This window comes from Ornithodoros turicata, chromosome 5 (assembly GCF_037126465.1).
Source record: "Ornithodoros turicata isolate Travis chromosome 5, ASM3712646v1, whole genome shotgun sequence".
NCBI classification, from domain to species: Eukaryota; Metazoa; Arthropoda; class Arachnida; order Ixodida; family Argasidae; genus Ornithodoros; species Ornithodoros turicata.
Genome location: NC_088205.1, coordinates 16,700,245 through 16,727,354, shown reverse-complemented (window position 1 = coordinate 16,727,354; position 27,110 = coordinate 16,700,245). Strand labels below are relative to the sequence as shown.

Below are 27,110 nucleotides of genomic sequence, written 5' to 3'. Positions count from 1 at the left end.
TCATCGGTAGTGCTCCCAGAGGTACCTGCACACAACTCTCCTGAAACTGCCACGTTGCCCTATTCTAATGCACGGGAGCCGAAGTTTTCGTCGCTCTATTTATTTATCTTTTAGGATGAGTATAGCTTCCACGATTTTTTCTTTGGTTTTCGCATGCATAAGTGTGTCGTTGTGGGCTACCAGAACTTCGTCAGTTAAGTAGACAACCAGTTAGGCACCACTTAGGTTTATCTGCACAAACCCTGTATAACGGGACATCGAAGCGAACAAATGCTAATGGTACCGTGTCGTTACACGTAAGGTTTGCCTGCGCAGTGTGACACGGACAAACCTTTGACGAACAAAAGACTTTGATGCATGGTGCCAGCACAAAACAGTACACGGAGTACACCGTAGCGGTGACCGATGGCAATCTATATAGGGCAACCGAGAAGTACTTTATTCGCAAGGGTGGTTCAATAAATGACCTTGAATTGTTAAATGAAACTCCCAACTCTATCTCATACTTAATATTCTCGCTGCGGGTGGTAGTGCCGGTCGTCTACTTTGTGTTTTGTGCCAAGCTGACCTCCACTTGGCATCAGCCGCGGATCCAGACCCTCGGTATGGGGGGGGGGGGGCGGTCTCTTTGTCGGAGCGCGTAGTGAAGCGGGGAGAGAGGAGGAAGGAAACCAAGGAGGAAGGAAAACTAAGGCGGGAGTACAGCCGTTTGTTTGCGCATCGCGAAAGTGTGGTGGAAGTGACGACATATAGTGTACGTCATGTGGATCAGGTGACCGGAGCCAACCAATCTGCGGCGAGATGTCGCCACACCACCAACTTACCTTTTTTGAAAAAGAATTGAGCGCTAACTTCAAATTTTAGTAACCCTTGATCTCGATTAGCGTTATACAAACCGTGCTGCAGCGAGGTGAGAGAGGAGAATTGTTTGTCCCAATTGATTCTCCTCACCCAAACTTCCGGAATCGCGTGGATTGACGTCACACTCTCTCCTTATTTTCTTTCCTCCATGGTAGAAACTGACGTTTTGAAAGGCGATTGCCCCCCCCCCCCCCTCCCCCCCCCCTCCCCCCCTCAAAAATCTGCAACTGCTTGGCACATGTAAGCACGCGACAACTGAGGAAAAATTGCTGCCGCACTTCAGGTTTGTACTTGGGACCAGAAATGTTCCCATGATTTTCAGCTTGGGGGTGTTTTTGTCTCGTATATGTGGGGCGGGGGGGGGGGGCACTCATATCTGCATTTTGTGGGGCTAAATTTGGCATTTTTCTGGCAGGTTTTTTTGGGGCGTTGCAAGATTTTTAGGGGTATTAGAGGGATGTGGTTGGGGGTTGCTGGGAAAAACCCTGCCTGGGATGACCGACGGTCGGTCATTCGTTTTCTTCTGAGTGAAGGAGTGAAACTCATTGATCTACATCATTGATTGGGCGAAGGCACGTCGTGGTAGTGCCTGCATATTAGTACAGCAAGTGTATGAATGGGTGGGTAAGCTTACAAGAGGAGAGACAAACGTGCTCGACGCTAATCTACGACTACTCCAACGGCCCAAACAGCTGGTGCCGCAGATGATCTTATTCGTCAAGACAGACCCATCACTGTCAAAGAGCCGGCAGATTATTTGGTGTCAGTGTTGGGTCAGCCGATTCCATCATACGCCAGAAACTGCAGTAGGCAAAGGTGTCCGCAAGATGGCTTTCCAGGAGCCTTATATATTGAAATGAAGGAACGCCATGTGGACGCATGGAGAGCGCTTCTCAACGCTGCGAAGAGGAAACGGAGGAATTTATTTTTTTAGCCGCATAGTGACAGGTGGCGAAAGCTATGTGTATCAGTTTCAACCAGAGACGAAGACAGCAAGCACAGAATGGCGTCACAGCTCGTCACCGAAACCGAAGTTTCTAAGTCTGGCAACTGCGAGGAAGATCGTGGCGCCTTTTTAGAAACCCAACGGTACTATCGTTGAGCATTATATGCGTAGGTGGCGTGCGTAGAGAGAACGTCAAAAGATACTATGATCTGCTAGTGACACATCTGAAGCCCGCTATAAGAACACAGCCCCGTGGACTGCTCAGCAAGGGAGTCCTTCTCCAACATGACAATATACGCCCGCATACGTCTCGTATGACTGCTTCAACCATTTGCGATCCTCGATTTGATTACCTTCCACGTCCCCTTTACCCGCCTGAGATGCGCCATCGGATTACCACATCTTTGGCCGCTTCAATTAGGATCTTGGCGGCCGTAAGTTTCCATCCAACGGAAGATGTGAAAGAAGCGTTTGCATGAATGGCTGTGCACCCGCTCAAGAAACTTCTTTAGTCCGTCCGTCCAACTCCAAACTTCTTTATTTTTAGTCCGTCCAACTCCAACTCCAAACTTCTTTATAGTGGACTAACTTCTTCTGTGCTACAGGCACTTCCTAAATGATGGCGCACGTGCATTGGGAAACAGGGGGAATGGTAATGGTAGTGTGCATTACACGTAAGGTTTGTCTGCTGTATGTGGCGACATGTCGAACCTGCCACGGGGTAGGACTACGGATAACTTCGACCACCTGGGACAGCGGCATAGCCAGAAAAATATTTCGGGAGGTGTTCTATGGGGACTTTACATGGGAGAGGAGGATATCGAGGTCTGGTAAAATAATAGCAACTCTCGGTATTCCAATCTTTCAACGCAATTCAAATGGTGGTAGTCCCGCAAATTCCGTATGTGAACAGTGTTCGCCTTGGCTTCTGCAATTGTGTACTCCCAGAGTTCACGTACTCGAGTAACGCAAGCTTTTCGGCATGTTGATATAACGACATGGTATAGCATGTTGGTTCCCGTACTCCCTAAATTTATCATAAACGAAGGGATTTCGCACCGCGTTAGCCTTCTGCTGCAAGAAGTAAGAATGGCGTTCCGAGCTTATTCGAGCAAACGTTCGTCGCATTTCATGGCATGGCAGCTCAGTAGTTCTCGCGTGCCTTTTCACTGCGTTGGCTTCAGGTACATTGTTCTTTGTGTACCATGAGGGCTCTATGCTGAGGAAACTGTGTGCAATATCTCTCACGAGTGCCTGTGATATCTCACCTCCAAGCACATGCACCATACGACTTATGATGGTCCCTACAGCGTTGGTAGCCACGCATCGATAGAAGGCGGCGTGGACACTCTGTTGGTAGCTGTCCCTCGAAAAAGGCCGGAAGGTGAGGCTGCTGTCTGCGGAAACCGTCCTTCCGGACAAATCCTCCCATCGAATTGTGGGCTTGGGATTACCGTCCGCGTGGCAGCGAACGTCGGCTCCGGTGCTGTTGGTGAACTCTACCAGCGGTGGAGGCTCCAGTGTGAAGGAGGGACCGCGGTGTAGCAACGATAACACTCCTGCAAGAGATGGTAAAGACAATGAGGAACAAACTTAGAGTTGCAAATGCTGCATATTTTATAGCTCGCAATAACTATCATACAACGTGTTCATTCCTGTCGTCATCCTCACGACATCCTATAGCGGTGTCTTAGTAGATTGCTTGTATGACTTCTCGTACAGATAAACATAGTATCGTATTCTTCATTATCCCTTGTATAGGCCGTGTGTTTGCCGCACTATGCGCGGTGATCAGACGTGGACAGTTGAAGTGAGGACAGCAGGAAGCTGTCCTGGGCCAACTTCAGGGGAAACTGTGCTGACGCCCGTCCGAAAATCTCCAGGAAAGCACAAGGGAAAAACCTCGGAGAGTCGCTGGTGGTATTCGATTCCACCAAACCTCAGACTGCAGCATGACCTTGGAGCACAGGAGTGCTCCACCATATATCGGTCCATAAGCGATGGGCATGCTGGAATGCAATGGGCTATGGATAGGGCTCGGAATCTCGAGCCGTTTTTACAATTCCCGTGATTTCGGGATTTCGAAATGTGGACGGGATCGGGATTTTTTCGCAACTATACCCAGGATGTCGTATAGGACTGTACCCACTTGCACAACCATGCTATCACAAATTGCGATATAGTTCGCGTCTTCTGTCATCCCCACCGAACATTCTTGCGTGAAATGAAATGCGTCTCTTCTTGTCGTCTGCTACGGAATATCTTCAGGCTGCGCCCCAGGATATTTCCCGCCGTTAGTAGTGCACGCGAAGATACATACTTATGACGTACAGCAATTCTACTTACACAGCCGCTAAAATCAATGACGTATTTCGCATCATCCGCTGGAGTATTCTGGGGAATGTCACTTGTGTGAATACATGGAATAATGCGGTTTGCTCGTCTTGCCTTTCATTCATCCACACTGACTGTTGTGTTCTAGTCTGCAGCTGAGTCTATAATTTTCTGAAAAGGTTGTCTCTATTTTCTCATTTTACTTTCAAATATACAGGGTGTACGGTGAGAAAGTGTAATTAAATTTCTAAAAATAGATTTAACTTCCGAAAATTATGAAACTACTTGGAATACACATACTTTTGCCACAGATTCAGGCCGTTTGCATTCGCATTAAGCTAATTTTGCTAATTGAACTCCAAAATTATCCAACAAAAGTTAACGTTTTTCTTGATGAATTCGGAAGCCAATGGCCATAGCACACTATTCCAACCGAAATCACAGGTTTTTTCAGAAGATTTGTACAAAAATTTGACAGCCGCAAGACCGCCCCCGTGCGAGTTGCGCTTGCTGATATTTACGTTTGCGGAACTTTTCGTTCCATCCAAATACCCTCCCTCCTATGCGAACAAGAACATAATCACGCCTTCCGCCCTTATCAACGTGCATACCGTCAGTCCCCAGCCACTGATAACATCGGTTATCGTGGTAATGCCCTCGATCCAGTGTGGCTGTTTCCACTTTGTCTCGATAAAAGCAGGGCCAGCATTTACGCAAACGCAAATTTCATGGAACACGCCTTGCCAAGTGACGGTTTTGCGGCTGGCAAATTTTTGCAGAAATCTTCTGAAAAAACTTGCGATTTCAGTTGGAATAGTGTGCTATGGCCACTGGCTACCGAATTCACCAAGAAAAACGTCACCTCTGCTTGGCTAATTTTCGAGTTGAATTAGCAAAATGATACCGGTGCAAAGATTCACTCAGCCGACGTCATACACCGAGAACTGACACGAATAAATTACCACGTGCGGTAAAATGCCCCGCGTAATTTATGGCAGTAGAATACGTTAATTTAGGGATTCTACCCGGGCATACAAATGTCGGCCATCTGCATGATGGAATACAAACAAAACTCACATGACCTGAAAATGGTGATGCCTGCGATGTGTGACAAGGAGAAGCTGCGATTTTGCCACAAGCGATCGCATGAGGGCGGTTACGAAAAATGGCGGATGGGCTTGAACTTACCACCATAGTGCAGATATTGCAGCGACTCAGCCATGCTGCGGTATTGATGAGCATTAAAGTGCGATTAACCTCATTATTGGTATGCTGAACACTCGTTTGCTGTTTTGTAGTGTGTAAATATATAGCTCTATACAAGTATAAATAGCACAGCTGCTGCATTCTAACTATGGAGAACTGCAAACATGGTCGGGTAAGCCTGCACCTAATTATTCCACCCTATGCACTGAGCTAAATTCAGTGCGCTTGTGAAAGGGTCACAAAAAGGATTATATGCTCGGTCGCACAGGACGCGAACTACATGCGATATAACAGCTTAGCCGAAAATAACTTCGGGCAAGAACATGAAGATACACCGCATTGAGTCCATTATACACACAGAGAGAGAGTAGTTGGGCTTAAACAAGCGTGAAAAGTTGGCGAAAACATTGCACCGACCGTAAAACCCAGGCACATTACACGCTTCGTAGCATGAAAGCGCTCAACTAAACAGAAATATCTATATATAAAAAAAACCGCGGTGAGAAATAGTTCCTGCGTGCATAATCTTTCAAAGGAAGTACAACAATAAAAAAACAAAAACAAAAAAAACGCAGTGTGTGTTACTCCATCTCAAATCGCCAAGTCTGAACGCATGAAGTTGCGAGGCCATTATATTAGAGGGCGCTCCGACGCGGAAGCGTTAAAAAAAAGGAAGAAAAAGCAAAACTCGTGGCGCCTTCACTCGGACGTGCTGCACTACAGGCACGCAGTGCCCCGTCTAATTCACATCGCTGGGTTATATGCCGTGCCTTCGTTACACATCCCATTATTTTGGGCCGCTTTTGTCGTTCCTTTGAATGGACGGCATGAACTTTTGCGAGGATAGGGGGCGCTGCCTGTTTCTGTATTTTTGTGCAGCGAAATATAAGCGTCTTTCTGGGATGTTCCGGCAGCCGTTACGCTTAACGACGATCTCTTGCGAATGGAGCCTGGGCAGCCAATTTTACGCTAACTTCCGACGTACGCTCTCTTCGCTTTACTTAAACGATTGTTCCTCCTTTTCTCTTCTCAGCAGATGGTTTGTAGAAGGGGTGCCGTGTCGGGTCTGTATGTACGCTTCATGCCAAGAAGCAAAGCCTTATTCGAAAGCGATTCGTTTTGCCAAGTTTGGGAGGGAGCCGGATTCAAAGTTTCGTTCTTCTTTTTCGTGCGCCCACGAAGAAGAGGATTTGGAAAAAGGCTTTTGAAGATGATCGTTTTGAACGGGTTAGGATGTGTGAGTTAAGTGGACATAAGGTAAAAGAGAGTGTGTTTGATAGGGAAATAAAGATACGTGAATACCTTGTTTTACAGCGTCGTAGGTCAAAGGCATTAGATTCGAATAATAGTGTAGCAGCAATTAAAGGGAGCATGATCAGTCGATCTTCAGGGATGTTTGATACTGAGCTGATAAAGCGAAAGTCCTGTGAAAACAGTGAGGTTACACTTTACATATGAGATGCAACGATGTTGGCCGAATGGTGGCGCTAGTGGTGACTGTGTGCGGGTTTACCTGTCGATATGGCAGCATGGCCGTTTTGAAGGATCGTGCGTTCGCGAGACTTGAGAGGTGAATGTCGCTACGATCCTTCCTGAAGTCGGCCCACACTATCTCCTCTATCTCTCACTTGTTCCTACTGTCCTTCTACGTCTATACACTCCTCGTAGCTGGAGTTGCTTCGCAGAGCTACCTGGGAATGAAATAGACCTTGAAGGTGCGCAGCTATCCCAGTAGAAACAGATGATCTTTTCCATCAACCGTTGCCCTACACCCTACGAACCCTATAAAACATCAAGTAGGCTTAGGATAGGGTGCCCTAGTGGTTGGATTTCTTATTCTAAAGCTGGCCGTTACTTGCGAATGTATCTTTTACGTAATCTCTCCCTCTCGCAAAAATTTTCAGTTTATCTCAATTACAAACGTTCTAAAACTTTCGTCAAAGATTTCTGGCACAGCCTTAACTTCTCTGAAGTATAAGTACTTACAGCGCATGCTCGAAATCGATGAGCATCACGAACAAGACTTAGAGAGAAGTAAGGTAATTTATTACTGGAAAATAACGGAAGAAATACAAGCTCGTAAAGGCGGGGACCAAAACAGAGACGACACCAGGGGCAATTTCAGTAACTGCCTTCATCTGTCACGGATGCTGTTTTCTGACCTCAGTTTTCTTTTCTGTCTTTTATTTATTTATTTATTTTTTTTTGTACAGCTATTTGTGGCTCGTACGAGGGAATATCTCTTCCGCATTCATCATGGCTTGTTGTTGTTGCTGATATCTTGCATTATGATGTTCATGGTTTATGAGGCCTTGCTATAAGGATTGTCTATTCAGCGAAATTTTTTGAGCTGCTGCGCGATTGGGAAGGGAGCTTATCATGTACCGGGAATGCAACATGCGTTGATTAATTAGTAAATTTCATTTTCACGAACGACGCATCCGACGAACCCCATTCCTTTTGGGCTGGTGTAAAGGTAACGCAATCTTTCATTCCGCGAGGAGAAGTTTCTGCACTTTAATGGCCTTTCTAAGAGGGAACAACAACAACAACTTTATTTTTAAGATGAGGAATATGGAGTTTCATCGCCAGCGGCGATACTCTACCCCATCGCCGGTAGTGATGCGGGGAATAAGATAATGAGCCCCTTTACAGTAAGGGTCCAAGTCCTATTGCGTCCAAAAAGCTCATACGAGCTCTGAGGGCAGAGCGTTGGATGGCTGGATTGGGTCAGGGACCAAGCAATTTGGAGAGAGAGAAGGGGGCATGAATCCAGCTGGTTAAGAGACCCAGAGAGTGCGGTTGGGGAAGGTTGGTAGTGTGGGCAATGAAGAAGAATGTGCTGCAGATGCTCTAGAGCACCGCAGTGACAGCACCTGGGACAGCCATCTTGTCTCAAGCGGTAACGCCACTGAGCCCGGTAAAAGCCACATCGAGTCGTATTCGATGAATTAATGCAGCGTCTTGGCGAGAGGTGTTTCGTGGCATGCGGAAAGCGAGCGTTGGATCAACTCTGTTGAGCAAAGATGAGGATGGGGGTGGGGAGATTGTCGGTTGTCCATTGGCGGGAAGCCAGGGGTGTCACGAGGCGTCGAAAAATGGAACGACGGTCTCCTCTCAGCAGTGCAATACGCGACACCACAATGAGCTGGAACCCACTGGAGAACCAGTGAAAGTTTAAGAGGGAAAGAACTTTTCCCTTTCCTCTCCCCCTTTGGTTCTCACGTTGCCACCTTTCTATCATCTCTACGTAATGCTGCAATGATTTCATGCATTAGCAGAACCTTGAATTCGCGAAAACTACGGTAATACCCCATGTTGGAGTACGTGTGGGTAAGAGTACAGGGAGTTTAACTTCATGTAGGGACACTCCAAGTTATTAGTGTTGTTGTTACTATTAGGAAATATCTTCAAATGTGTGCATGCCAGCTAAAGCTCTATGGCATGCAGGACGTTCAGTAAAGATGGCAAAAAAAAAAAAAAAATCTCCATTTAAGTTAGCGTTATTAGTCAGCTTTAGTGCGTCGTACGCTATCGCCTTTGCGGACGCAAAGGATAGCGTTGGTGGTTCTGCGTATGCGCAAAACATAGAGAGAGCCGAGAGAGTACTGATGGGAGCGAGTTGGTTTGGATCTCGCTGAATGTGTGCTGTGTGCGCTCCCAGCGATTCCGACATTTTACTCACTTAGTCGAAACTTTTGAACTTCATGTTGCACTCCATCACCATCATCTCTGTTCCTCTCTGGTCATCATCTCTTTGTTTTCTCATCATCTCATCATCTGTTGGTACACTCTGTGTGTAAGCATACTGGGGTGGCCAGTTCGACTTAGTCGAAACTCGTATCCCCATTTTTTTTTTGTTTATCACATCACCATCACCAAACGTAGACATGATGCGGAAAGAAGATAAGACGGTAGTTACGTCCTATCTTCTTTCCGCATCACGTCTACACTCTAAAAGTAGAGCTTCACCGCATAGCGCGCTGTGCGCCAACCATTGCCACGAATGATGCGGTTACCGCTTCTGATTCGAGGAGAGAGGGGGTGTACGCCTTTTTGTGGCAATTTGGATATATGGTAATTGCCACAAAAAGGCGTACGCCTCCCTCTCTCCTCCAATCTAAAGTGATAACCCTATCGTTCGCGGCAATGATTGGCGCACTACGTGCTATGCGGTGAAGTTCTGTGTTTAGAGTGTACGTTTGATAAAGAGAGCTTCGCGCAGTGCGCAGAACCATCAAGCCATCCCTTACGTACGCAAAAGGCGATAGATTAGAATGCACTAAGACCCATTATTGAAAAACAAAAAAAAGTAATACCGCTAATCGTTGTAGACACGGTTTTTTACTCACGTACTGTTCACGTACAAAAGGTTTTACTCGGCAATCAGCTTTGTTGTTCCCAAGCTGTGATCGACTGACAACAAAAATCTCCAATCAGATGGTCTCGATGAATTCAAACCACGTAAGCTCAACATGAGCCCAAATCACTGCAGAGACAATTAGCGAAGCGCAGCGGGCATAACAATCGACCTTTCAATGCACACAATGTTCTTTCATTGCTGCCGGATGATGTAAAGAAACCCTAACGAACGTCCACCCGTCAATTCCAGGCACGTAGCGACTCTGAAAGGTAAAACAAAACATCAGCACGTTTGCCGATCTAAAACCCGACTGCCTCGGGAAAAGAGGCGGAAACCCCTCGTTTGGTTTTCATCCTTGTTTGTATTCATGGTCCACGAGTCCCGATATCGCATCCGGGGGCTAAAACCTTCAGGCCAGAGAGCTGGTTGTGTGCACTGCTTGCGAGGAAAATTGTTGCAGGAAAACCCGGGATGGGCGGTCATAAAAAGCCGCGGGTGTACTCTGGTTTTACGTTGTTCCTAATACATAAAACATATAGTCCAGCCCAACTTTGACTTTCGGTTCAGCTTGTAAGGGAGCACAGTAAGTGTTTGAGGAGTCGAGTGGGATTGATGCATGGATCGGGGAAGAGTAAAATGGGAGAAGGGCAGAGTGTAAAGGGTGTGTTGGTTAGGTCGTTTAGGGGAAGCGCGTCATATTGTAATGGTGCTTGCGCAGCAATTAGGGGCGTACGGTGTAAAAATCGAGGTTGAAACAGCGTCGAATTGGTGAGCAGCGTTCATGACGCTAAAACGTTGTATTTGTTATAATTTTTGATTCAGCCACTGCACTTTAGTATGTGATATTCAACAGGCTCATTAGTTACGTACCCAAGGCTAACAATTACAAAGCGACTTGATTAATATATCTATCACCGCTGCCACTGATTTCTCCTTTCTAAGTCACCCTCGCCTCCTCTTCCGACATGAAGATAACCTCGCTGACTCGTGCATAATTATCACGTCTCATTCATTGTTCACGGTTCTGCCGATTCCGTTTCACGCAGCTGTCATAAAAGACGTGGTTGCCGCGAAATATTTCGTTGTGTTATCTTTGGCGCCTGAGTCTGTGTGGGCTGTGAGGAAATAAAGCTTCCCAAATTACATTTCTGCGCGGCGTGAATAGGATCCAGTTCGCAATGTTTGACAGTCACGTGGTGCCGGATGTGCAGGAAAGAAAAGGGAGGAAACGGGGACCTGACAAGTGCAGTTGGGCGTTACTTTTGGATACTTTATTTGTAAGGGTGAATGTGGGGCCTTTTCAATGTCGTCTTGCGTGCGCAGTAATCAGTGAAAAGGGAAGTAGCAGAAGAAATGAAGCAGCGAACGTGGGCGGACAGGGAATCTGAGTGGAAAATTCAATGAAGCGCTTATATGGCTGCGTTAAAAAAAAATATCTGCACAGTCTGACTTCTTTGTCTGATTGGTTGATTTTAGAGTCTCCAGATGCTCGCCTACAATCTTCATATAACCATTCTAAGCTACAATTTGAGTTGTGTTACAAATTTTGTACTTAAAGACACAGCGACTGAGAAAGCAGACGACAAGCAGCCCTGTGCCGCAACTAAACAGACTGTTTCGCTTAGGAACAGAACCAAGGCGTCAATAGAAATACTGAAATAAAGTAGTCGCGAAAAAAGCCGGAGAGTGATGGGAATCGAACCGCAACACCGCTTGATCGTCAGTCAAGTACACAACTGACTCCGCAACACTGTTAGTTGTTTTTTTTTGTTTTTTTTTTAGTTCAATAACTTCAAACGAGCGCAGACTGTACCTGGTTTGACAGTATGATATAATACGCGAATTAGTTATTGAAATACAGGTTCTGCTTTTGTTTATGGTTCTTTTCGAAGTGGAACTTTTCGAAAGCCTTTCAGTACACACCCACCTGTTCACAATGTCATTTATTTCATATTTCCTATAGCGCAACTCGTTGCGAGTTAACTCACTCTCGGTGCTTTATTGGAAACGTTTAGAATGCTCTGAAAAATTTCCTAACTAATGAGGTATAAAGGTCGAATGTATAATGAAACACACAGTTTCGAACGCGAACAACAGACGAAGCGATATATGTCCTTTGAGTTGACGTAAAATCAATCGGTCAACTTTAATTATGTAAAACGTCTGTTTCCGCATTAATTATCGAAATTACTGTTGCACCACCCGCCATTAATCATAAGTACGTGCAAGGTACTCTTACCAAGTATTGGCATAGGTGCCCGCACTCGTTAGCGGCATGTGTTCATTCTTTAGTCTTGTACTTCTTTGGCTTTTTGTACTAAAGAAATCAATAAAATTACTTAATACATTTTTTTTCTTTCATTGTACGATGAATTGCGTATGCGAAAAGCTTTGTCCGTCAAATACGATCTTTAATTAAACATTGTCGTCTGCAACAATATGAAATATAGAACTGGCTAGGGATTTGGCTAAGGCTTCGTACATGTAGCCAACCGCTTACACGCTTGGCGTACGTGCTATGTGACATATTGTGAGGAAGAAGATGGTTGGTTCAACCAGGCGCTGTATGCACGCGATATATTAAAACCTTCCTTTTTGCCGTTTGCACCCAAGCTCACCGGCTGTACTCGTCCTGGATGTTTGATGGATCATTAACCGTTCGTCCATTACGTTTCAGGTATGACGTCAAAGGCTGCCCAGCACCGGTAAGTATGGAGTGGTTCAACATTCCTCCGCGGTGAGGCGAGTCAAATGAATACGAGTTGAAAACTAATTATACCGAATCCTGCACACAAAATTGATTAGAGAGAGTGGGTAAAGACTGCCGCAACGACTACACTCTTAAAAATGAACTTCACCGCATAGCACGCTCCTAGCCAACCATTATCTCGAATGATATAGTTATCTGCCCTGATTTGTTGAAAGCGGGAGGCGTAGGCCTTTTTTGTGACAATTATGCTGTTCATAATTGTCACAAAAAAGGCGTCCGCCTCCTGGTGCTATGCGGTGAAGCTCATTTTTAAGAGTGTAGTACCAGCGGCGAGCACGATTGGATACCGCGACCACTTGTTTGTGTTCAGCAAGGTCAAGAGTTCGAACTCCACCACCGAGTGTGCTATCTGCTGATATCCCATGGGCGTTTCCGTGCGATCTTCAAGATGGATGTCGTCATAGTTGTCCCTGAAGTCATCTCTGTGTTCTCTCATTTTTTTTTCTAAATTCCGTGTTTGCTCCGCGAAGCAAGTGTAGCTATGAGCGGCGTAGAGACGTGGACAGATGGAGAGAGGACAGCAGGAAGGAGTACTGGGGCACATGGGGTTAGTGTGCGTCCTGAGCCGACTTCAGGGGGAACTTTGCCGACATTCGTCTGGAAAGTCTTCGGAAACGCCAGGGAAAACCTCAGACGGCACAGTAGGTGCAATGATTCGATTCCGTGTCACCTCCCAGTCTAGGCGTGGAAAGCGATCATCCTAACCACTGTGCCACGGGAGCTGGTTGTCTTCTCTGGACGTAGCCACAGTTCGGTGATGACACAAAATAACACGTGACTTCCACAATCTCTACCACACGTCGCATAATTTATAGGACAGTTGCGCCATTGATGCTGCAGGGAGTATGCTCCTGTAGTAGAGTAAGCGTTTGGGCTGGTTGGGTTGGTTTGCTCGAAAAAAAATAAACTTCACTTGGTTGCAGTTCAGTGCCGGTCCTTGTCCTTTTATCCTCTGTCCTTGTCCTACCCAGCACTGGGGGTTTTTAATTGTTTTTAATTCAGTATGCTCCTTTTTTCCACGGTGAGCAACTCGTCGCATCGTAGTTTTGAACGAACTCGTGAGATGGCGCGAGAAGGCGTCATCATCATCATGTTCATCCAATTGTACGGGAGCGAGAACTGCAAAAATGCGGTTGACAGTTTGCAATGACGTATTGAAGAACAGATTCTCTAAAATATTTTATGGCAACCGCCGGGACGGCTTCCATGCTGCTAGCGCGTTTTTTTTTTTTTTTTTTTTCTAGGCTGTGGGATTTACGTCTCGGAAGTGACGTCCCGACAGCCAACCTTGCGATTGATGTCTTCGGAGGAGGAGCCAAGTGATAAACAGGTTGTGCCTGAAGATTGTCAGAAAAATCACTCGAGGGGCGATTCGTCTTGCAACCCTTGCAACCATGTTGCGCAATCCAGTTGTGCGCCACTAAAGTTGGGTCGTGTAAAGCGACCATTATAGTTGGGGCAACCGCGGTTGTCGCTTTCTCAAGGTATTTATTGGGCTGTGTTTAAATGTACCCTGTCATGTATTATGCCCTATCTGAAAGTGTCCTTGTTGTGTTCCACACCTACTTTTAATTAATTGATTTAGTTAGTTATTTATTATAATTACTCTACTGCACCACATAAGTGGGAACTGTAACTACATGACCTTCATTGGTAAATAAATACATATATGTCAAAACGCATACACCATGTAAACAACACCTAGAATGCTTATGGTACATCAGAAACGTACATCTGTAGAAATCATCATTTCGTACAAACCTTAAAGGGATTATCACATCCGTCTCGGTCGGTTCCGAAACTATAGTGGTTTTACTCCGCGTTCATCAATCAATCAATCAATCATCACTGACAATAACGCCGAAAATCTGACGCGAATTGGTGGCTTTGTTCCTGCGCAGTTCGATGCAACACATGGCAAGAGCAGACGACGCAGAGTAAGAGTATTCTGGAATCCCCTCTCCGGAAACGTCACCCAGACGAGGCCAGTCAGAGAGCTGCTGGAGGGACCTTGGTAGCCTTGACAACCGACCGACAGGCGGGCGGGCGAGCGGGGATACGGGGGGACGGCGACCGCTGATCGCGGGGTGTAGTGATGGGCGATAGTCATCCAAACACAATCGATAGTACTATCAATGGTTGAGTTGACCTCTCATTTGACTATCGATAGTTTTGTTCAAAACTATCGATAGTTTCAGCTATCTATAGTAAGCTGAACACAGGCCAAACCCGCTCGCTGCAAAAATGTAGAAGTCACTGCACTCAGTTGTATTATCAATACCTTTATGCATAGTTGCACAGTAGATATTTCTGAAATAGTTTTCGCGCTGCCGTTAGCACGAAAAAAAAAAATCTATTACATAAAACGGAGGAGCTGTTCCGAAGACCGGACGGGAACTTGTGTTCGGACTAAAAAGCAGAAAAAGAAACTACGTGGACTGTTGTGCGCTATGCGTGTGATTAATAATATTCAGAGCAGCCGCATACGCTGTAAAACTATAAGTAGTTGATGTTACTGTCACAATAATACGTGTTTGTGACAATTAAGGGCCACTAATTCCTCCTCAGGAATGCAAAATTTATAGCAGTGTGTAGATGTATACTCCGATATTTCATATCCCATGAACTTTTTATTTTATTTCCCATAATCATATTTCTATTCTCTTTTCTTTTTTTTTCAAGAGGCAACTATCAATCACGATCGAAACACAATCGTCGAACTGCATGCGATAAACGAGCATTCAGAAGGTTGTGTTTCCGATGGAAATATGTTCAACTTTTAAATTGCGAGTGACTAAACGATAGTTTGCTGGAGCAAAAGCGATTTCAGAAGGTTTCGTTCTCAAAAGAAACAGCTTAAATTTTAAATTCGCAGTGAGCGAACTATTGATAGCTTGCTGAATCGAACCGCGAATTCAGATAATTTGCAGGAGGGAAACGCGAATTCTGAAAGTTTCGTTCTCAAAAGAAACCTGCTCAAATTTTAAATTCGTAGTGAGGAAACTGTTGATAGCTTGCAGGAGCAAAACTAAAATATAATTTCGGATTGAGCAAACTATTGATAGTTTGCAGGAGCGAAACGCGAATTCAGAAGGTTTCGTTTTCAAAAGAAACATGCTAAATTTTAAATTTTGACTGAACAAACTATTGGTCATGAGACAATTGGTAGAGCTTGGTAGAGCAGTTGGTAGAGCAGAGGATGTGGATTCGTGTCCTACAGCCTGCCAACCTTTTCAGTGACTTCCATCTTTCATAACTATTGGTGGTTTGCAGTAGCGAAACGCAAATTTTGCAAAAAGTTTCGTTTTCAAACTGAAACAAGCTATAAAAGCTTAATTCGGAGTGAATAAAGTATTGATGGTTTGCTATTACATCTATGGCAAAACGCGAATTCAGAAGGTGCGCTGGATTAGATTGAACTTAGCTAACACGTCGTGAAGCTCTCTGAAGTGGACCACCTATATGTCAGGATACTATCGATAGTCCGAAAAACTATCACGATACTATCGAAATACCGGTTCACTCGGTAGTTGGACAATCGACAGTCAAAAACTATAGATAATATCGAATGTCTCGACATAGTGTCGCCCATCACTAGCGGAGTGTCTGTGATCGGTTTGTGTTGATTGGGTTTGCTTCGGACGTTTTCGTACAACCAGCAGCGTAACACCGTGTTCCACACAACAGTGTCACGTCACAACTCACACTGGTAAGCGAAAGTCGGCGCATTTACCGATGACTTTTCACTCATGTTGAATTCCAATGGCGAATTTGGAGCGCCCGGCGAATTCAGCGTCGGGGGAGCGCCCCACTTCGGCCAAGAGCACACGATCTGTATCTGCGATTGGAACATTAGCGCACCCGTTAGAGCAAGCGTGAGTGGTGGGGGCGCTCGCGCAGGACCAGACAACGAACCGTGACCGGACCGAAAATCTGAAGTGCCTGCGGAACTGGTTTACGACTACGTGTAGTAAAATTCGAACTTCTTCGACGTGTGTTGAAAGTTGTCGTGTACGTCTCCATCGCTGTACTCATGAACGACGTTTTCGATGAAAGCGGCAACTTTAGGTCGCTTCGGTGGCAGTCGAAACATCGCGTGAAAGGCATGTTTGTAAACGACTTCCTCCTCGCAGTCCGAGCTTTCACTCGTTGAGCCTGAACTTGACGAGCTCGTTTATTCGTCGCTTTCATCGAGGAGCAAAGCGCTAGCATGCAGGCGAAATACCAGCAGGCATGGTACAGCACTCGCAACAGGAGCCTCCGCCATGCTAGCGAAACTGAAGGCGGCAGAAACCGGAAGTGCCGGAAGCACAAACCACGTGACGCGGGAGTTGCGGTGAAATTTTCCGATTTTGGCGGAGCAGTCAGCATTGCCCCGTGGAGCGACCTTGGCCCCAGTGCCGCACCAGAACTGCCATTGGAAGACTCAGACGCTACTCCCAATATGCCAACAGAACAGAAGTGCTCCAGAAAGAGCAGCCAAACTTGCTCCGGAAGTGCTCCCAATCCCCCACTGGAATTCAACATTAGTATACTGCGATGCGAACGCCGAGCAGACGACCTCGGAGACAATCGCCCTTACTGCGCTGCCATTCGTGCGCCTGGCTTACGTCATCATTGTGTTAGTTGCAGAGGGAGTGCAAATCTGTAAAACGCGTTTATTTAATACGTAAGCTGTTTTCGGAAGATGAACATGGCCAAATTGACTGTGAAGCGATGACGAACATTACCGTATCGATCTTGTACATCGGTTCCCGGATGCGATAGTCCCTTTAATGAAGTAACCAATCGCGGAATCCCTGTACGGTAGACCTTGACGCTTTGTGACCGGAGAACTGCGATTGTGTGTTCCTTAGTACATAACAAAAGGTATTACTTTATCCCCTTCGAAGCATCTTTCCGGAAGCATTCTTTTCTCTCTTTTCTGTTGAGCTAGACTGTGCTGACTAATGATGACGTGAGTCACTGAAGCGCGACGCTTTTTTCGATGATTCGCTTTCTTTTCGCTGCGCTTCTGCTGGGTTGCGATACAAAATTTCCTCCCTTGGGTCTACGCGGTCATGTTGAAGAGCACGACTTTTTATTTGACAGAGGGAAGAGTTATGGTAGGCGTATTTCAGTTGAGCGGCATAATTTTGGTATATGTGGTTGATTAAATCACTCGTGGACCGTACTACACGTCAGAGTGCTGAGGGAAAAGGAATTATTGTTCTGCTTGTCGTACTTGACGAGATATGCGCAGATCCTCCAAAAACTCTGCAACGTTGACGTCCTCTTCAAGCGCTGTACCATTGGTAGAGGTGCCTGTCATTACGTCAGAGCCGGATGGGTTTCGGTATTCGCGGTGACGATTGTGTGACGGTTCGGTGACGGTGACATCGATGCCTGTAATCCTCTCCTGAACGTTCTAAGCTTTAGTTTGCTTTGCTGTTTTCTTTCTTTCCTATTCTATATCTATCTATCTAGGTAGGGTCTGACTATTTCGGGTTAAATGCCTTTATTTGGACTCGAGTTCAGGGAAATATCGGACGTATGGACACATTCGGGTGTTAACGGGTTATTAAGTTTTGCTTTCTGTCCAGCAAGCAGCACGCGGTTAAAGTCCATACATTGATCAAACACAGCTACCTCGCGATTTATAGGGACCACCACCACGTGCTGTAACATCAGATGTGCTTCGCATCCTTATTGGCGCACTCAAATGATGTCTGCGTCACACATTCGTATAAATTGCTAGCAAATAGTGCACGTGATACAACCTGATAGGTGATTGGAATTCGAGGAGATATCGGCTTTAACACGAGCTGGTCCTAAACTGATTCAGGAGGGAATAATCGGGGGGAATCGGGTTTAACCCGGAAAAGACAGACTCTATTTCTACGGCAGAACTTGGGAACAAGCGTCAAAACCACTTTAAGTTATTTTCTGAGTGATTGGGAACGACTGGAACAAAGTGCCGAACATGGTACCTGTTACCTTTACGTTGACGTACTGCCACTAAAACATGTCTTAGCGGTTTTAATATCATGGATGGGTTGATGTACTGGCATACTTCAAAAGCTGTATGAGTACGTGCCTGAGTGCCTGCCTGTGAAGAAAAAGTGAAGAAAACTTCTTTCTCAGAATGATACACTTCGTTTCCCTCTTTTGAACTGCGCAAAGGAGAAAGCTGTCGGCGTGCTGCCGAAATAAATGCGTGCTGTAGAGCTGGCTTACCCGCATAGCGGGTGTGCTTGTGGGAGAACCACCATTACAGAAAGGAGGGCCGATAAAAGACCTACTTGTCTCGCGCAGTATAAATACAGTACGGGTTTGTATCAAACATCTTCGGAATGCGATAAAGAAAGGACGAGGATTTGAGATCGTTGAGTAATAGTTTATAACTTCGCGAGACGTTAGACAAACAAACAAGAAACATTTTTCCTACAGCTCTTCAAGCGCCGTGTACAAAACACATTGGCTGAGAACGCGTATATTTATACGCAAAACATTATATTTGCGTCTGTGATCAACACGTCAGAGACGTAACTACGATGTTATTACAATTACTTTCAAGAGCCAACTACACAGGTGAGATAGAAGTACAGCTTTAAGAATCACATCAAACCATAAAGCAATCTTGTAAGGGAGAAAGAAGGGAAAAGGGACGGGATGTCTGACCCGTGGCCTGATGGAGTGAGAGTGTGATTGTGGAAAAGAAGTAAAGAAACGTAATCCAATCACAAGTAAAGCAGCTGATGGGCAAGAAGAGAGAGCAATAAAACTCGGTCTCTGTAATCCCTCGCCGAACGAAAGGCCTCGAACGAAATCTCTCCGATGACGGAAATGGGGCGAGGCTTCCCTTGGATGATCTTAACCTTATTTGGAACCAAACACATCGTTGTTTTCTAATAAAACGATCGATCCTCGGAAGAAGACTGAACCAAGTACGAAGATTGAGACCGGGAAAGGGAGTATGGAGTATGTAGGATGAAGTAAGAGGGAGTATTACGGGAGTATGCAACGGGTATGGCATTATAAGGTTGGTTTGTCAAATGCGCTTAGAGCGGTTGATACCAAGTTGAGAAATTATTGATTAAAGCGAAAGTATACTTGTAATTCTTCCGGGTTGATAGAAGAGACAAGGCGCTGACAAGCTGGTGCATGATCAAGGAGGGGAACCCGAGAGAGGGATGAAGAGACGACACAGCAAATTCTCAAGCACAGTGTTTGAGAATATGTTGTGTAGTCTCTCCATCCCTGTCTCGGGTTCCCCTCCCTGATTCTGCCTGGTACTTGTTTGCTCTGGTACTTACTTTCGAAATGTCAAGAAAGTTCGTCTAACAAACGCGAAAAACCAGGAAGGAAACGCAACATTGAAGCTGAAACCTGCACGTGCCGCTTTCCGTCTGCCATACTGATGGCTGCATCAGAATAGCAGACACCAAAACAAAGTGCACGCAGTTTTTCAGCGCCAAGTACGTGTTTCTCGCGGTCAGGTTTTCCAAAAGTGGAAGTCGTTCACAGTCATGTCACGAAAGGGACTTACCTGCAATAAATGAAAACTAATTGGCCGCAAATTTTACAGGGGAGATTTATTTATTTCGACAGGAAAAATCAGCCAGAAAGGACGGCTTGCTATTCCTCACTAAATAATTCCTTAGTGCGTATTCCTGGGGTAGTTAAGAGTAAGGCGATGGGGGGTCAGAGGGCTTCCGCCGTCCCACACACGACAATTTGACAACAGTGTTCTCATACGTGAGTCTAAGCATCACCAAGAACCATGGACATGTTTTTAATGCGTAAGCATTAGAAGCCCCATTTTGAAGAAAAACCGGCGTCGTAGCGGGGTGAGTGTGGTGTCCGTGTACAGCGCGGCACGTGATGGAGAAGAGCGAATCAGGCTGCGCGCCGCAAGCTGATTCGCCCTTCTCCGTCACGCGGAAGTGCGGAGCTCGCCAGCTGGAGCTGGAGCCGTCAGCAGTTCCGCCTCGTCTCTGGACGTGTTCAGACGTGTCTGATGGGTTCTCCGAGAGTTTCGCGAGCGACTGAGCTTGTGTCTCATGCCGTGTGGCAGTTTCTTTAATTTCGTATTAGCGCTGCGAAGCAACTGTGTCTATGAGCAGCGTACAGACGCGGACAGATGGAGAGAGGACAGCAGGAAGAACTGGGGGACGGGGGGGGGGGGGGGTTAGTGTGCGTCCTGGGCCGACTTCAGGGGGAACTTTGCCGACATTCGTCTGGAAAGTCTTCGGAAAACCCAGTGAATACCTCAGACAGCACAGCCGGTGACAGGATTCAAACCCGTGTCACCTTCCAGTCTCGGCGTGGAAAGCGATCATCTTAACCACTATGCCACGGAGCTGGTGTATGGCAGTTTAAACTATAGCGTTCTCCATTTCCCCATTCATTATCATTAACTTATTTGTTGTTGTTGTTCTCCAATGGATCCCAGACTTTCTAGTAGTTAAAATACTAGTCAAAGTATATAAAACTATAAGGAGCAGAAAAGAAACACAAGAGAAGCAATTAGAAGCAAGACGAACATCTAATGCTAACGCATTCTCATCGCATTAATTACATTAATAGCCCTGAAATATTATTTTCTCTGTCCTTGAGTCTTTTGTCGGACTCTCCCCAGATGACGAGTATTAATCCAAGAACCTACAACGTCACCATGTCTGTTGGGGACGAAATATCCCACGTATTACCTCTATATTTTCAATCATTTTCTTTCAATTCATTCACGTGGCGGTAAGCTTTCAAAGCGTTCTCCAATGAAAAACTAAGAACGAAAGTCGTGTACCTCTTTCACAGCGCGATATAAGTGCTCCATATAAGTGAGAACACGGAACGCGTGCTCTCTCCCGACGTCTCTGCGCTACCACTCGCGCCGTGACGTCAAGTCTTGCGTCATCAAATGGGAACCTGGCATGAAGGGACCCACCCCAAGGTACTTAACCTTATCTTCGTCGGTGCTATACTGAACACTTTGACTTGCGACGTTTCGCGTTTAGACGTGAAGGATGGAATGGTTTATTTCGCGTGCCTCGTGCAAAACCGCAGGAGGCGAGAGAGATTGGCGTGCTTTAGGAAGCCAACGAAGACGGATGACTTTTAATTCTTGTCAGGAACCTCTACGGATTACTAGAAGTCTGTAGAAAGTGTGGGGAAACTTTGTTGAAGGCAAATAACCCGAAGGTTGCATAGAGGCTCCTGTTGCACTTCCTTCGCGATGTCGCCGAAAATGAATAGGGGTAATATGTTTCGCGTCATCCAAGACAAGTCTAACCCCGACGAAGAAAGATTATACGCGTCGCTGTGGAAAGGAAAAGGATGAACGAGGGGTTGAGGGATAAATGGGAGTAAAGCAGTAGTGCTGGTGTGGTGGGCGGAGGGCAGGAGCTGTCAGCTGTATAAGAAGGGATTATCGTGGCGGTGCTTTCTGTGGAAGGTTCTGTTGGTTCGGTCGAGTTTGTAATGGATCTTTCGTGTATTTAAGCAATCTGTGTACTTTCCGAAATCATCATTTACTCCGTTGCTCGCATCATGATCCGTGGCGTAGTGCCTAAGATCATCACACACCTGTAGGCTTGGAGGCAGTGATTTATCCAGAAAACCCCGTATACCCGCCCTAACATCCCCAAAATCTATGACATTGCGCAGCATTTTGTCGAAAACATGAAAATACACGGGAGTAGCCTGCATGTAGTGACGTCATCGTCCCCCCAAGGACGTAATTCTGGTTAAACCACTGCTTGGACCTTTGTTCAAATGTTGGCACCAGCTGTGCTGTCTGGGTGTTTTCCCGAGGATTTCCTCAGACGTCAGTAGTAGAAATGTCGGCGCACTTGCCTATGAAGTCGGCCTAGGACGCACAATCCCTCAGCAACATGCCGATGGTAATTGTGGTCAAGATGGTGATGGTGATGTGATAAAGAAAAAAATGGGGATGCGAATTACGACGAAATCGACCTGGTTACCATAGTATATCACAGTACGTACAAGCGTACCACAGTACGCTTACACACACAAAGTACGACCAGATAATAGAGTATGAACAGAGATGAACACAGGTGATGATGATGGAGTTTATCATGTAGTTCAAAAGTTTCGACCGCCTGAGTGTAAAATGTCGGTACACCTAGCACACATTCAGCGTGTCATAGAATGAGAAAAAAACTTGCACACACTGGCTTGACGTAACAATGAAACAAAATGTAATATGACGTTTCGATGCCTGTTCGGGCATCATCATCAGAATGAAACAAGAAACAGTACGCCATCCGAGTTATAGCTTAGTCGTGACCTTGTAGCAATCAGGTAGTGGCCCTTTGTGACTGTTACATGCGTTATCATTACGGTGAATGTGCCAAGATTCCAAAAAATTTTCTTACGTCCCATCTATGCTCGTGTGCCACGGTCTTTGTATTACGAAAGTCAAAAGAATGACCTGTTTTTAGCACGTGCTCGACAAGTTCTGTGCGGTGATTCACTGCCGGTGGTTTTGATGTCTGTTGCTGATGTTCTTTCAGTCTCGTGGCTTTCTTTCCAGTTTCTCCCACGTAGCAGGCACTGCATTGTTCACATTCCAAACTGTATACAACACCAGATTCTTCCATGTGGGGCACAGGGTCTTTGGGGTGGCATAAAATATTATACAGTGTTTTGATGGGTTTAAAGTGTGTATGCCAAGTGGTTTTAAAATTCTTCGCACAGCTTCTGATAGGCCCCGAACATAGGGAATGCATACAATGTTTTCAGGAGTGGGGTTCTTCTTATGAACATCAGACATTCTAGAAATGGTACTTTTGACGAAGTCGACAGGGGAATGGTTCTTGGTGAGGATGTCACTTGTGTGTGTCATAGAATGTCCATAAGAACGGTTGTATGTAGAAAATCTTCAAGTGGTCATTGTGGTCAAGATGACCACCTTCCAATGCCGAGAATGAGGGGTCACCGGGGCACGAACCCTGACACCGTAGGTTCTGTTTGGGTGTTCTTCCTGGGATTTCTCCCGGATCCTTCAAAGCCGACCTCGTTTCGCAGGGATTGACCAGCACGGACGATTCGACACCATACAACATGCAGCCATATCGGCAGGCAGATAACTCGATAACAGAACGCCCCAGTCTAACCAACATTTATGTAGATAAGAAGAAGAAGAAGAAAAAAACTCGATGTCAAATTGCGGGTGGCGAATAAAAGAGTGATATTAAACGGTATGTGACACTTATTTATTTACACATGTTAAGCAAGATTTTCGCGTACGAGACTGGTGCAGTCTCGTGCATGAAAGTCTTGTGTAAAGCTTTACCATGTGTAAACAAATAAGTTGCTCCTACCGTTTAATATCACTCTTTGATTTACCAACATTTATGTGGTTCATTGGCTTTACATTCGGAATGTGAGGAACGTGCTGCAAGCTACATGGATTGCTAGAATTATCCACACTTGTGCGTAACGCGTTACTAGTAATTGCGTTACTTGCAATCAATTACTTTTGTAATTTTTGAGTAATCAATTACTTTTCGGAGTAATCGATTACTCAGTAATTGATTACGTTTCCGGCAGAGATTAACTTATCTTTTAGATGTTCTGTGCCAAGTCAAGTCCCTTGTGCCGTCAGCCTTTGCTGGGCCGTTCTACCATAGCAAGCGGAGGTCACTGTAATAACGTTCTGGAATTTCAGGGTCTCTCTCCCTAATCTCATCCTACAGCAGTGCGGTGGTACCTGATCCTTTGGAGGTTTTCTGAGTCATGGGGAAGTTCCAGGCAATGTTCTTCCTCAATCGGGTCAACGCCGTCCCAGGCGATATATACAGTAGACGTACAGATCTACCTGTCCTTGCTCGTTTTTGTTTTTCGTTTTATGTAGCTGTTCCGCTGTTGAACTTTCTTTTTTTTTTTTTTATGGGGCACACAATGATGGGTATAATTTGCTTGAATGCAGAGTAATGACCGGAGTAACGCGTTACTTTTCTACTTTACCCGATTACATTTGGAGTCAAGTAATTGGTAACGGTAATCAATTACTTTTTTTCGAGTAACGGGCACAAGTATGGGAATTATCAGCTGGACATTTCCGGCTTTACGCGATTACCTGGTGGGTCTGCCTGCGTACCTGTGTGCTGTGTGTGTGTTTTCGTGTGCTGTGGTTTTGCCTACCGTTCTGATGTCTTACTGACTCCACTGACTATCGACCCTATTTAGCACTGTTCATCACCTCATCATCATGACACATCTCATCCTGCCCATTGTGCCTTGGGGTAGTGGGCCGCACCTTATGTGGCGAATTTCCCCATTAATTATCATTATTGTATTTGTTGTTGGTATTGTTGGGTCTGCCCGAAGGGTGGCATCAAACACTGCACGAGGCTTCTCCATCTCGAGAGAACCCCTGAACCAATCTTGACTTAAAAGCGGGCGAATGCCCTGGAAGACATGCATAAAATTAAGCCTACAGCGACGGCGAGGAAAGAAGGCTGTGTGGAACGGCGCACCGTTATGGATGGGACCCCCATTGTGGTCGTTTATCAACTGGCTTGGCTCCGGGTGATCCGTCTTGGGTGATGGTGGTCATACAAACGAGGGATGCATCCCATAAGGCTGTGCGTGAGGAAGAGAAGAGGCCACAGGTGACGGCTGCCAGCAGCTGCCTGCCGTGATATGTCCCATTATATGCACCATATATGAATAGGGATGTGCAGCTTGGGTGTGGCTGGGGGATTTCATAGTGTGACGGGAAGATCTTGGTGCTTTCTTGACTTTTTTTTTTCCTTCTATAAATGAGAGTGTGATAGATTGGTATAGCGTGAAAGATGATGGTGTTAGGGGTGGAATGAGAGAGGGGGTGGAATGAAAGAGGGGGCTTGACGGATGCGACTGTCGGTGAACATGAGCGTGACTTGGAGGCGACGTGCCTAATGCTGACGGAATAAGGGCTTGAATTTCGACGCAATATACAACATGCTATGATACGATTGCGGCTGTGCGTATACCATGTTCCGCTCATGATCCGCCACGGCATTTGGGTGCGGTGCCAATGCGAAGCAAAGAAGGCCCTGTGCGTATTTTCAGTTTCTTGTGATTCCCTATTGGCACCGAGAAGCAACTGTGACTGTGAGTGGTGCACAGACATGCGCAGGTGCAGAGAGGACACCAGGAATGATTGGAAGACGTGGGTGGTGCGTGTGTGTCCTGGGCCGACCTCAAAAGGAGCAGTGCCGACATCTGCTCGTAAAGTCCGTTTGGACAACTGAAGGAAAACTTGAGATACCACAGCCGGTGGTGGTATACAAATTGCGCTTTTTCTCGTCGGACTTTAGCATAACCTTGGAGTCAACATAAACACGCGGATGCTCCACCCATTGGGTCACGTCACTGGTCAATGAATATCTCTCGCAGAACAATGTAGGCACCGAACAATAGCCTGGCGATGAAATGTGAACGAAGGATGGGCAAGAAAGACAACAGTACAAGAGCTAACTTCAAACGGATTTATTTGAGAACACAAGTGTATGCAACCATCCAACCTAACCATAAGAGGCGAAGCATCAGTGTCAGAGCTTCGAAGACAAAAGCAGGTTGTAGGGAAAAAAAGAAATCAGGGTACAGAGCTCGACTCCGTAGACCTGTTAATGTAACAAATTTATGACGGCACTTTTCAGGCTTTCGCCTTAAAATCCATGACGGTGTCTCTTATTTAGCGATCGCCGCTCATATTTTGCTTCGAGGATCTCTCTAAGTGGATTGATGAATCCCGAGCGATGTCGTTCAGTTCTCTTTTCTTTCATTTGCCCTGTAACGGCTCAACTTTTTTTCCACCATTTACTACGGTTTTTAGCGCTTTGGATATAATTTATATAACCCGGGGCTCTACGTCGCGAGACAACTGCGATCATGAACGAAAGCTCTTTAGACTTTTTCTCATTTAAACATTTGTCGGCAGTGCGAAAGCGCTTTGTGTTGAACTTGGAAGCTGCGCTGAGATCGATGAAAAGCGAGACAACAAAAATAAAAGGTGAAAAATTTCATTTCCAATGCGAGACACGTTCGTCTGACAGAGGTTGAAATAAATCTCTTCTCTCTTATTCTCTAAAATATGTTCCGCTGTACATGTTCTAACAGCGTATCTGTCCTTTCGGAAAGTAATCCACACTGAAGTAGAAATGAAATTCCTAAATCGAATTCATATCTGTGCCTGGAGCTGACCCATTCTTCTGGTCTTACGTGGTCATATTTCGTAATCTCAATCAATCAATGAGGCAAATCGCAAGCTTTGGTTTCTTCTCCGAGATCGCCGAGACAGGCGCACCGCAGTCTGTTAAACAACTTAGCTTACACTTACACTCATTCGACCTGAGTTGATTGGAAGCATGCTCGCAGAGTATTGGAGCCTCACCTTACCAACCTGACTTATTTCCTTTATCAAGCCTTGCCACAATCGTGCCGCTCGCGTTCCATATAATAGCTATTGTTACCCCCTCCAGCATCTCTTCTACGAAGCTATCTCTCAGCCCCCTTCCTGCTCTTGAGTTACGCTGGAAGTTCTTTCGCCTCTGCTTGTTTTATGAATTCCTTCATAACCGGTCCTTGAGGTCACATTTCATCTTGCCAACGTCTTATGTTTCCCCTCGACTATAGGCTAT

The 27,110-nt window shown here is 45.8% G+C and overlaps 1 protein-coding gene across 2 annotated transcripts in view; it reads right to left on the bottom strand.

The window, feature by feature from the left end:
- Positions 1 to 27,110, bottom strand: part of LOC135394115 (cell adhesion molecule DSCAM-like) — a 166,958-nt gene that overhangs the window by 118,871 nt on the left and 20,977 nt on the right. The window contains exons 2-3 of one of the 2 annotated variants that reach the window (XM_064624633.1): positions 3,262 to 3,366; positions 3,076 to 3,204 (exon numbers count right to left, since the gene is read on the bottom strand). In XM_064624633.1, coding sequence (XP_064480703.1) covers positions 3,076 to 3,204; positions 3,262 to 3,366 — 234 coding nt within the window. Of the gene's footprint in view, positions 1 to 3,075; positions 3,367 to 27,110 lie in introns of both variants that reach the window. The other variant, XM_064624632.1, reaches the window with a different exon arrangement.